The sequence below is a fragment of the Morone saxatilis genome, unplaced genomic scaffold, assembly GCF_004916995.1.
Source record: "Morone saxatilis isolate NCDOM2014 unplaced genomic scaffold, NCSU_SB_2.0 Contig2, whole genome shotgun sequence".
NCBI lineage: Eukaryota > Metazoa > Chordata > Actinopteri > Moronidae > Morone > Morone saxatilis.
In genome coordinates, this window is record NW_023339762.1 from 24,518 (window position 1) to 37,585 (window position 13,068).

The following is a 13,068-nucleotide window of genomic DNA, read 5'->3' on the forward strand; positions in this document are numbered from 1 at the left end:
TGCTGCGCCTCAGAGAATGCTTGTATAGCCAGCCCATTAAGAGTTGCACGTAATTGAAAAATAAGTTTCTATCCTTGAACCTGAAAAGGCGTGCTTTTATTCAGAGCTAGCCACATTGATTCACTCCTTCCTTATCCTCCAACACAAGCAGACTTTGCCGTCCATGTTTGTACTGCCATTATCAGGGTGTAATGTAACTTGACTTGCTCTTTTTCAGCTTCCAGCAGAATTTCACATACTTTACTGGAGGCTGTTTTGCACAGTATGGTGTATTATTGAGGACAAAAATCTTACATTAAAGGATGGTTGATTTTCTTTTTCCTCTGGAGAGCTACAACTCCCCTCTGTAAACAATTTATTGTGGAACTTCTCCCATAAGCCTTAGTATTACTTTTCCGCTGACTGTAGCTTACAAAGTATACCAAACCAACCCAATCAATTTTTCTGGTGCTGTTTCAATCCAAGACTGAACCTTTAACCTAGGACTAATCAATGCAGGTCAGATATCTAAGCCCGCTGAAGAAGATGGGGTTAAAGCAGTAACAGCCATGCCAATAGTCATCTCAGATATAGATTTATATCACTGACCTTTCATGCGCAGAGCACAGGGAATAGAACTTGCTTAAGGCGGCTATTACTGGGAATCTGAGGGCAGAAAATGATGTTACTGTCCACCTCTGTTTCTGTTTTATTACCCCTATACCTTTTTCTTCCATACTTGTTCCATTTCACTCATCTTAATCTCTCCTTTTCTGGAGCTGACAGTCTTTTTGTGTTTTTTCTACATACTGTTGTGTTAACTCCTCTCAGCATCTTTTTTTGGTTCCCATCGCCCACCATACAGTCCTTTTCTCTGTCTGGCTGTTGAGTGTTTTAGCAGCTTCATCCAGACACAGTCAAAAGGGTCTTACAGGAGAGGCCATATATATGCTTTAAGGTTTATTGAATTTTCAGTAGGCTCTGTTGAGAGTAATATAGATTTTATTACCAAATTATCTGTCCAGTGTCGGGGCGTCATGCTGACATTTGGTATGAAAATATTCATAAGACCTGGGAGACAGTTGCAGATGTGGGTGGCTGGACCGTAGGCTGCCTTGCGTGCATTTTCAGAGTATTGCTTTGGGTGCACTGAGGTCTCCAGACTGACATTTCCAGAATCATTATGTATGAGGTGTACCCATGGAAAATCTTGGAATGACAGTTGGAAGCTTGCCATTTATGCATTGACTTGATTTTTGCTTGTTAAAATGGGCAACAGTGGTCAAAGATATTGATTAATTGACAACCCTTTTAAGAGATTGTGGGTACACGTTCTCCTTTCCAATTCCAATTATGCAAAAAGTAATCACCTTTAAAGAAAATCTTTTACTCAGGAGATTCTTAGACATCAAGAGTCAGACTCATCCCCAACATTTTAATTTCATGATTTTATTTGAATATGGGATGAGCTTGATTTTTTTCCTTCTTGCTTTAACCCAGAAATGCCTGCTTGGCTAAAGGTGCCCTGAGAATCTATCTTGTCAACAAAATTATTTCTGACATTCAGTGATATTCAGCTGATTAATATGTTGAATGCATTTGTAAACCAATTTTTTAAGTATTTGAAATCCTGCATTGTTTACATCATTGCTTACTAGCTTCCAGTCTTCTCCTCCCTTGCCTTTGCAGGAACATGATGTTTCTTTGCATGTTACCACCACCAACGTTTGAGCAACAGAATAGCAGGAAGCAGGACTGTGTACTTCGTGCTTGCTTGTGCAAATGCAAAAACGACACAGGGTGCTTTTAAAAATGTGTTCTCTTGGATGTTTGACCTTATCTGTTTAGCTTGTATGTATGTGCAGAGTTTAATATTAGGTGGCCGTTTTCACATTCAGCTGCTGAAGGGTGGAAGTTTTGCTGTGCTCATCTTAAATCTGAATTTAACGTACGCATGAACAAGCAGGATTTTCTGACATTATCACTAATTTGGAAGGCAAACATTCAATATGCAGCTTACAGAAGTGTGATGTGGAACACTGAAACCTGCAGTACACATATACTGTGAATTGACTTTTCAGTGAAGTAGAAAATTATTATTCAGTGCAGTATTTTTGTGTCTTAAAACATGTCTGAAGAGGCTTTTTTAAAAACTTTATGTAAATATGAAAGCTGTTGGCTTTCATTAGTACCTTTATTTTCTGTATATAATAGTAGCACAGCAGATGTTGCATGCCACATATGACTCAACAAGGAAAAATTGCATTATTATTTTGCCTTTATAATTCCAAACAATATTCCAAATAAGATTTCAGTATTATTCAAAACCACTGGGAAATTAGACTTGTGTTTATGCTGGGAGTTAATTTTTATTTCAAATTATAATTGAGGTAAGAGAGGTGCACTCTATATACAGTACCAGCTACAGCATCTGAGCTAAAATGGGGATGGAAGGGAAGAATTTCACCCAGAGTGAACCAACAAAACTTCTTGGAAGTAGCACAAACAGAAAATATAAATGCTAATTAAAAAAGTATGCGACTAATACCTGAAAAATGCTTTACCCTTCATGATTTATCAGTCTAAATAGGGTCTTAGGTGACACAGGCATGGTAGATGGTGGGAAAGGGTGGAAGGCAGAGGATGGGTGTGCAAAGGCAAGGATAGTATAGTCAATATTTGCTCTTAGTAATTGGTCTACACTTCCCTCAGCAAGATACACAGGAACCCAGCGTCATCCCTGTCTTATCTCCTCCAGTTTTCCCTCACACACTCACTGTGTGACCACAGTTGCACACAGCAGTGTTGTGCAGCTGCGTACATGCTGCCCTCAGGTTATATAATAGTTAAAAGCATATGGGGTGAATGAGTGAGTGGACATTGTCATGTCCATTAAAATTCTCCAGGCCACCTTGTTGGAGTGCTGCATTGTCCACAGAGAACTGTAGTGACGTATTATTCTGTTAACAAGCTCATGGAGCAGTCTGTAATGAGCTGTATAGCCACAGTTGCTGTGGTAATGAGGTGGGCTTGTTCGTTACCTCAACGGTAAACCACTGTAAGTATTCAGGGTTATTATTTTATCGATAGAATGACAAGAGAACAGCAATGAGATGTGTCAAGCCTGCCAAAAGAGGAACCCACAACTTGGATGCAAGAAGTGATGCAAAGGTTTGCCATTGGTTAGAGACTAATGGGAAAAGATGAGCTGTCTGTCAACCTTCTTTCTTGGTTCTTTTTGGCCATCTCTCAAACACACACAACACACACAGTCCTCTCTCTGTTCTTTCTCTCTCATGCTCTCAAAGCAACTTGCCAATTAACCTGATGCCTTCCAAACCGCCAGCGCTTTGAAGTCATTTTACATGTCTCCTTCTAACCTCGTTTGTATGGGTCTGAAAAGACATTTGCGTGGTATTTTGCTTAGTTGTGACGTTGCATGGCCCCAATCACACTTGTCTGCGTATAGGTTTGTGGGTATTTAAACCCTCATAAAAGCTGCCGACTGCTGAGGTATCTATAGTATAGTCTAAGACGTATACACAGTATGATGACATTATGAAGAACAGAGTCAGACAGACCTAGTAAAGAAGAAAGTAGCTTAGGATTTGCAATATTTACATTTTATGTCATGTGAACTTCATCCTAATCAGTCACGAGAAAAGGGGGAACAGTGTGTCTGTTACCTAAGATATCAACAATTGGCAACAAAAGTGTCAGCTTTGTAATAATATGTTAATTGTTGTAAATATGTTGTGCACATATTTATTCATTTTTTCAGTTAAAATAGTACAGTTAGTGGACTAACTGTATCTAAAGCCTTTCCAACTGCTCTGGCTTGTAAAAAACTCTACAGTCTACGTTTACGCCTTCTAACGTTACTGTTGTTCCTTTCTATCTCTATCTCTCTCTTTCCCTACGAAGTGTGCATGTGTGAAAGAGCCGAACAAACAAGGATGGGAGGGGAAGAACCAGGGGAGATTGAGTGTGAAGATGGTGGTGTTGTCTCAGATAGATTGCTAAAAACTTGGCAGTTTTCAAACATACTTGGATGGCTGTTTATATATCCAGGAGGCAGGTCTCTGCAGCACCATTGGGACTGGTGTTATTCTCTTTACTGGAATATTATACCACACAGGTGAAACTTGAACTAAGAAGCGGGCACAAAAGGCTACCATTTGTTTAATTTTTGTCAAGGTAATAATCATTAATATGTATAACATAATTGCATGTATTCATCAATGGTAAATGGTAAATGGACCTGTACTTGTATAGCACCTTTCTAGTCTTCCGACCACTCAAAGCGCTTTTACACTACGTGCCACACACACGTTCACTCAGTGATGGCAAAGTCCATCGAACAGAAACTAACTCATTCATACACATTCACACAAATGCTGTGCATCGGGAGCAACTTCCATATGTATTGCTCATCAGAGCCAATTTGGGAGGTCAGTATCTTGCTCAGATACTTCGACACGTGGCAGGGAGGAGCTGGGGATTCGAACAACCAACCTTTCTGATTGGGGACAACCCGCTTCTGCCTCTGAGCCACAGCCCCAGTATGTTGATACGATGGCTTTACCAGAGTGAGCTTCCAGAACCCTCCCGACCTTGCCTATTTGACTCTAAGATTTAGAAAAGGGAAAAAAAGTATTATGTTTTAAATGCAGATGCATTTGGTTTTCTGGTAGTTCAACCTGGTGAGATGTTTCACAATCAAGGGCTGAGTCCAAACCACCAGCATCTGGGGTTTGATTTGGAAGGGAGGCTTTGGTGCATGTTTCCTTCTCTTCTTCCCCCCGCTTTTCTTCTCTCTACTGTCACTATTAAATAAAGCAGAAATGCCTAAAAAAAACTCTTAAAATGTTTTCAGATTTGATATAGTCCATTGGCTGGCCTGTGCCAGCCTGTTGCATCGCAACGTAGCGCTGAAAGACCCATCCGTGATGGCCAGTTGAATATTTTGTTTCACCATTTACAGAGGTATGCCACTGTCTCTGTCCACTGCCATTGTTTGCGCTGAGCTAAGCCGCGATGTTAAGAGCTGAAAGGCCAGTCCACTGGACGTACAGACACAAAAAGATAGTTGATCATGTCGTCTCACTATGAACGAATGATATGAGAAAGGGTTAACCTTCCAAATCGTCTGAGTATTCCTTTAATGCACAAGGCTGGAAGGCAGTGTTGGCAGGACAGATGAAATGGTGACAATTTCCAATTGACAATTTACAACATTTCCCTGTTGTAATGTTTTTGTTTGGTTTCATCACAGGATTGTGACAATGATGAGACCTGGGCACAAGTATCTGTCGGCGTGCTGACTGATGTGCAACTCACTCCAAATCAGCTCCAACCTTCACCCACTGTCTACCGCCATCATTGTTAAGGGAGATATTGTAATAGATGATCTCCAGAACCTACCCAAGGCTGTTTGGACTGTCATATGCTTTACATTTGGACTACCCTAAAGCCACGAAAAACACTTTCGGCTTCATTCAAAGAGTGATGCTTGGCTTGGGAGAGAACAAACTCCCACCAAAACTGCAAAGTCTTCTCTCTTGTTGAGTTGTACGAGTGGTGACATTTGGCAAATCTCACTTGTTCATGAGTGAATTCAGTTGTTTTTTATTGTTCACTCCACTCAAATTGTCAGCCCTTGGGTTCATCACTAAGTTACTGGAGGCTGTAGATGTACGTATATTCATTCACACATATGTGAGATCCATTGCCAGTCATTACCCTCTCAGGTTTTTGCACTCATTGAAGCCACTTTAAACTTGTCGGCATGTTTTTTTTATTTTATATCAATAAGTAATATATACGTATAGCTACTTATACTCCACTACGTTTTAATTTAACGTGACTTTTTGAGTAACATTATTCAGGCATACAAAAGTGCACTTGTCAGCATGTTGGTTCTTTAACCAGGGTGGTCTATAAACTGTTAGTTATTACAGTTTTTAAGCTGTGTTTAGTGTATTATTGATATTACAGCTATGTTTGGATGTCATTAAAGGCAATCTTTAAAAAATAAAAAGTTGAAAAATAAAAAAACAATTGATATAATTGAACTTTCAACTGTGTTATGACCTTGATTTGTTATGTTTAATTGTTATTCAGATTATTTTAGGAAATTGGAACCTGTTTTTCATTCCTGTATAGCTATTTGAGGCACTTACTTGCTTTTTTTCCAATGCAATCGGTTTGCATGGTTTTAGCAAGTACGTCAGATTGCTGTTCAAGTAAATATAACTTAGAAATGCTAAGTTGGTCCAATTGAGATAAGTGTGTTATATTGACTAAACACAGAGTAAATTTCACATGCAATGATTTAGTAGATTTAAAATAGTAATTATAAGTAGTTTTTACTTAGTTGAGAGTACATCTAAAGTAAGTTATCAAGTACACTCTACTTGATTGTTTTAGTTGCTTAAACTCATTTATAAGTGTACTCTACGAAGGAAGCACTAGTTAGTACAACTTAAAATACCTAGTTCTCTTTACTTGTTTTTTTAAGTGCAATCGGTTTGCATGCTTTTTTTAAGTAATGATAACTAATTTAATTTTACAGTGTGGGTTTATTGCCACAATATGACAGTCCTGGCCTTCATTAAATACAATCTTGGAAGCTGGTGTTAATGTAATTTCCCTCTGCCATGACCTTGGCAAAGATTAGTGCTGAGTTAAACTCACAGGAAAAGGATTTAATATCAGCTTCTGGTCAGCAAGTTTGTGTTTCATATATGGAAACGCTAGTAAACATGAACTACTATGACAACATGTATCGTAGGCTATGGGTTGCTGCTATCCACCTACTCATATATGTAGTTAGGTTAATTCTTAAAATAGAAGAAATGGTTAGCAATATGACGCTAACATTGTTTATCACCCTTTTTTATTTAACTTAAGAGCTTATTGGACCTATTGACAAAATGTTAAAAAATGCATTTGGAACATTTGAAAAAAAATTTGTTCAAAAGGTAACTGTTTTACAACTGTTTTATTTCGCATTGTGTTTGGTCAATATGATATAACAATTATCATAACAATGCAATATGGGTGATTTAGGAAATGTTTTTTTAATTGGCTCTAGTTTTCAAAAGTCAAATCACTGCATGCTTTTCTAAAATCTGTTTTTTATTAAGTGGCTGTGAAGAAAGCAGGCAGAGCTGTCATCACAGGGCTGTGTTTGATGTCAATCAAACTGTGTACACGTAGGTCAACCTCTCCTGTCTTTGCAATGCTAAACCCAACCGGGAAAACTGAGAGTCACCATAAAGTCACAAGCTATGCAGATTTATGCAGACTATGAGGGAAAGTAACACAAAGATTAGGAAACTTACGTAAGGAGCTACGTTAGACAGACAGTATATCAACATTTTAGACTTCCTTTCAAAATTGGTAACGAATCCCAAGCCAAGTAGTTTTTTGAAAGTGCCTACCCTTTTCCAAAAAGTTTCCAATGACAAGTTGCCAGATAATTCTGTTTAACAAACTCTGGCACAGTAAGGTTTAATTAAACAATCTCTGTGAGACGTATCTCAGAACATGCACTGCATCACTTTTAGAAAGGCAAGAATTACAGCTGCATCTTCTGTCATGGTCATATCAGAAGAATTTTATAAGTCAGACAGCCTCATGCCCAACATGAGTAAGTCTGTGAGAAATCTTTTCTTGTAAAAAAAGAAAAGAAAAGATGGACTCCTTGGACAAGTTGAAGAGCATTAATGAATTGGTTAGTAGGGCATCTTCATAATGAAATCTAAATTTAGGATGTCACAGTCCTTTCACAGTAACTGTATGGAAGTACTGTTATTCAGAGTAGTAGTATTTTAACTTCTTCTACTTGAGAAGGGTATTTTAATACTTGATAATGCTAGAGGTCAGAGAACAGACTGTTCTCTGAAATGTCATGGAGCAACAGATCCCAACAGATCCCAAAATCTACTGGAGATACATGACTAATTCTGGTGTCTATGGTCTCATCACTTATTATACGCCTATGCTGGCTCGTATGACTCACATCAGTTATTCCGAATGTGTGCAATACTATATCACTCTGTAAAAAACGATTATAGAGAAAGCCCTAAAAACTTAACAGCCATGTAGTTAGTTTTGTGACACTGTATATAAAATAGCATGAACAATACTTAATACAAGTAACACACCTGCACTGTGGATCCCTACCTGCAGAGTGGAAAGGAGGACCTCTAAGCCGCCAGAGGAGTTTGGGGAGGCTGTCATACTTCGTCGATGTCGCTCTGTGTCAGTCAACCAGTTGGTCAGACAGACAAATAAACAGGCAGACAGAAAGGTGAACAAACGGTTTAACAGACATACAGACAAATCATCAGGCAGACGGACAAATAGAAAAAAAGATGGTCAGATGGAGATTGTCAATCAGAAGGAGGCAGACCGAGGAAATTCAAAGTGCGTCCTCACCACCGTGCACACAGCATCTGTCTCTCCTCTCACACCAACACAGACGTGCACATGCAGTATTGCTGTGCCTAAGGAGATAGCGTAGCAACACTGACTTAACTTGACTGGGAATACCCACCAGGTCCAGGGAGGGAGGGCGTGTTTGTGTGTGTGTGTGTGTGTGGAACTGCTGAAGGCATGTGTATTCAGTATGGACAGTGTGTGTTTGTATGTCTTCCTGAGAGTGTCTTTTGTATACCATCTTACCAGACATTAAATTTACAAAACTCCATTGTTCATGGTCTTCCTTTTTTACAAGCAACTGTTTTGCTAGGGGCTTTGCTCATGTTGTAAAATACTGTTAGATACATGAACATACTTATGGGTGGTTTAATGTGTGTTGTTTTGTCTCACGCACATGCCTGTGCATGTGTAATCCTATCCCTCCAGGATAAAGCGCTCCAGAAAACATTTGTGCTGTGGTGTTGAGAAGGCTGCCACTATAAAAAGGCCTTGACAAGGCCAACTGGGCAGCTGCAGGATTCAATCTATATACAGTCATAGACTTTAATCAATAAGGGGTTTTGATGACTTATTAAAAAAACAACGTTAAATTAGCCCAATTAGTTAACTAATTCAGTTAACTCTTACACAAAAAAAAAAAACAAGAATTCAGTGATTTCTGCAATGTTGAACATAGCACAGGGGGAAACCTCTGAAGCCAGTAAACTAACCTTACACAATTATAAAAAAAAACTTGTTTGCAAGGCTTAAACACCTATCTGTATGAAAATATATTTCAACAGCAGCACAGAATTCAAAATGATAATGAAGTTGAGTCAGCACTTGTCTAACAGTTTCAGCAAAAACTAAAAATGTGGACCTTTGTGAAAAAAGGCAACTGATCAATGGTTCACATAACTCTTCTTCTGTTGTGCCCCAATTTGGAAACTACTGTCTTGTGTAGCAATTTCATTATCAACCATGAACAACATTAGAGAAATTCAGAGCAATCAAAATGAGCAGAGCAGATAACTATATTTTATTGAAATAACATGATGATTGTGATTACTTTCACCTTTTCAGTTACTGTTAAACTCTCACTTAAACTGTCACAGCTTTTTTGATGCAAAAGAGTATTACCACCGTATGATAGTGAACTGGACAAGCTGCATTATATTTTTTGGGATTGTTTTTTACCAATGTGTTTGCTCATTGAACAAGACCTGTTTTTAAGTTGTACCTATCTGTCCATGCACTGCAAACTACAAGTTTTGGCTTTTGAAATAACCTTCTAACCCAAATCTGGATATCCTTGTTAGCAGAAGAGCACTTGTTCACATGTTAAAGGTGGGGTCAGTCATTCTGGAGAAAGATAGTTAATTGTTTATGTCTCATTCCCAGGCATTCAAAAACCAACACTCTGGATTATGGTCAATGGGAAACAAACAAAGTGGCTTGGAGCAAGGTTGTGTTCATGTTCCCAGGCCATCAAATACAGACCGATGGGTCGGCAAAGACTGACTGAGACTCAACAATCAACAATTTTTCACAATTGGCCTACGAAAAAAAATATGTTATCCTTGCAGCACTCTATTGTTGTAATCACAAAGATAAAAGTCCCCAAACCGTCCATAACTACTGTAGTATAAAGCTTGGAATATTATTGTAGGTTAGTGCATGTTATAGGTTAGAAATCATGTAATCACACAAAGAGCTTGGATATTATGTTGTGAGCACTATGTTTTAAGTAATGTCTACACCATTATTCACAGCATGTTCTGTTACTTGTATTTCTTAAAAACGTTTATTAGACTTCTATAAGAGAAGAAATAAAAACATTACATCACCATACATCTTGGCGCTATAATCAGGTGCCTCATTTTTCATCTACACATTTTCCTATATTCACTACACCTTACATCAAACTTTACTAAGACCATGCGTGCTTACCACTTCATTAACAGTATTTGCTGGCCTATCATGACTTAAAACATAATGCCTTCATTAACATCACTGTGTGCTTATATAAAATCTAGCTATACTATCATTCAAACGGTATAAAATCTATTTTTACTTGACACTCAAAGGTATAAAATCTATTTATTTAACACTCAAAATATAAATCTATTCTACTTAAAACTTCAAAAAATCATATTCAATAAGAAAAACCAAGTCAATAACAGTGATCTAAACAATGTTAGACGAGCCAAAGTACAATCAGACCAATTTAATTCATATGAAAATAGTCCCCAGTGATTTATTTCTTTAGGCTTAGCTGGAGGCTTCAGTTCAGTTATTAGCTTCTTCAGAAAATGAGCTGGGAGCCTCACGCACTGACATCCTTCCTTTGGTGAACTGTCCCCTTTTCACTACACTGTTTACCATCTCAACCATGTTTACGGTCTGTCATTAGGCCTGCTGCTGTCATCACACCATCATTTCTCATTTGCTGATGAGGAACCCAAGAGATATAAGTTTGGCTTTCATCTAACATATCTTGGCTCATTTTCATGCCCCCCCTGCTCGCTTCAAAGACAAATCAACGTGCAAGTGATCTTAAAATAACCCATGCTAATTTTCAATTCATATCACTGAACGAACATGGAAATCTAAAATCAAAACATGTGGCCCAAACAGCTTGTATGGGGCACCTATTGACAGTGGTCACTGATTACGAGATCAATGCCGATACAAGCCTTTGCCCCTTCGCTTTTCAATTAGGAAGGGTCTAATTAAAAATCAAGCAAGTGAGTGGGGTGTTTTGTTTGAAATTTGGGTTGCGTGTGCCAATGGCAACCGTGTATTACTTAAACATCAAAGGTTTTTCTCCAAGCCCGCCTTCCCAGGGAGCCCGACTATGGTTCACCTATGTGGACAGAACGCCTGGCCCCCCAGGAAGTCTGCAATGTGTGAAAAAACATCAGAGCTAAAGGAGAAACACAATGAAAGAAGCCACCACACACACTACACACACTACACATAAATGAAAATACAGGTTATATATACTCGAACCATTAAAGTAATCCATTTATTACATATAATAAATAATAAAAAAAATTTTTAAACTGAAACCTGATTGTTCTGAAATGTTACTCATCCTGTTTATTTTCAACAATAACATTTTAATTGTCCAGTTAATTTCATTCCCAATTCATTTTTCAAGAGAAAATACCAACAATTCTCTGTTACACATGGTCAAATGTGATTTAATTAAATTTTCTTTCAACTCATCAAACAACTGAACCAAAAAAATGTAAATTGAATATTCCTTGGGTTTTGGTTCTAAATTAGTCAGATAAAACAGTACCTCAGTCAGCTTTAGTACCATCAATTAAGTTTAAATTGGGGGACCCAATCCCCTTTTAAACAATTTTCTGAATACAATTTTATCCGCCTTACATACCCTTTATACAAAAAAAAATGGTGCATTTTGCGCAATTTTGAAAAGAGCCCAGAAGTGTGTTACCATCAAAAGCCCCATGAATGTCCTCCTTTACAGGACATTAAGAACCTAAATTCAGACTGCGGCATGCCATGGAGTCTGAAATAGAAGAGGCCTGCCCAGCTGGCATATGCCCATCCAAAGAATAGCAAATATTAATTTCTGGGTCCTAACATATTACCATAATTACTGTTTAATGCACGTTACATGGTTGAGAGCTTGAACCTTTGGCTTACCCAGCCAGACAGAAGTTCATCCAAGGACAATTGAGGAATATTTAAGGTGCTCCTCCCATCCATCCCCTGCATTCTGCCCAGAGACAGATAAACCAAAGTAGGGAAAAATACATTGATGGCAAAAATCTTTCTTAAAATTAAGTCTTTATTTGGTAAGTGGCCAAGTATCTTACCTCCAATAGGCCCCCCGACTGTGAGGGACCGCATCCCGCACCAAAACAAAAACATATGGTAAGAACTGTATCCTACTAGCTTTACATAGACCTATCTGAATGTCCTCATTTAGCTCTACATGTTGAATGTAATGCCATTCTTCCCCAGAAAGGTTTCTCATCCAAATGCTTAAAAATGGTCTCAGTGGGAAACTGGAGGTGTATTGGTATGGCTGACTACAGTATATGGCCTTGTTAAATTAGCGGACCTATCAACAGAAATCTTTTGAGATGCGCCAAACATTTTCCACATCCCACTCTAAAACTCGTTTGTGTTGTATTCGTATGACAGAGACAGGCAGCATGGCCACTGATAAAATGCATTTGCAAAATTTAAATATTGAAGTATTAGCATAAAGAGGGCATGCTGCTACTGAAATACCTAAAGAAAACTGAGCCATTAAAAGTTACTGCAAATGCAAACATTTCCTGCTCAAGCTTGCAGCTTCCCAAATTAAACAGCATTTAAGATGGCGAAACACAAAAGTTGCAAATGACAATAGTTCGCTTAACGATGCCCCCAGAATTCTGTTACCTGTAGTATTAAACTGTATTTGTTTAAAATAATATGCCAGCACAAAACACGCACAGCCCTAAACCTCGCCACCAACAATCGGTGGCAAATGCATAAAATAGCACCAGCAGACCAAAAGTTAGAAAAAAAAAAATGATTTAACTATCCATGCCAAATCCATAAATGGATAGTACTTTGTATCACCACTTATTTAGTTACCTAAATTAACCTCTTTTGCATCAGCATCGTGCGCTATTC

General features: G+C 38.2%; 1 protein-coding gene across 1 annotated transcript in view; it reads right to left on the bottom strand.

Annotated features, from left to right (window-relative positions):
* The window catches only part of LOC118330273 (cytosolic carboxypeptidase 1-like), a 30,399-nt gene that overhangs the window by 1,120 nt on the left and 16,211 nt on the right, over positions 1-13,068 (bottom strand). The window contains exon 2 of the mRNA XM_035664758.1: positions 8,170-8,243. Coding sequence (XP_035520651.1) covers positions 8,170-8,243 — 74 coding nt within the window. The remainder of the gene's footprint in view (positions 1-8,169; positions 8,244-13,068) is intronic.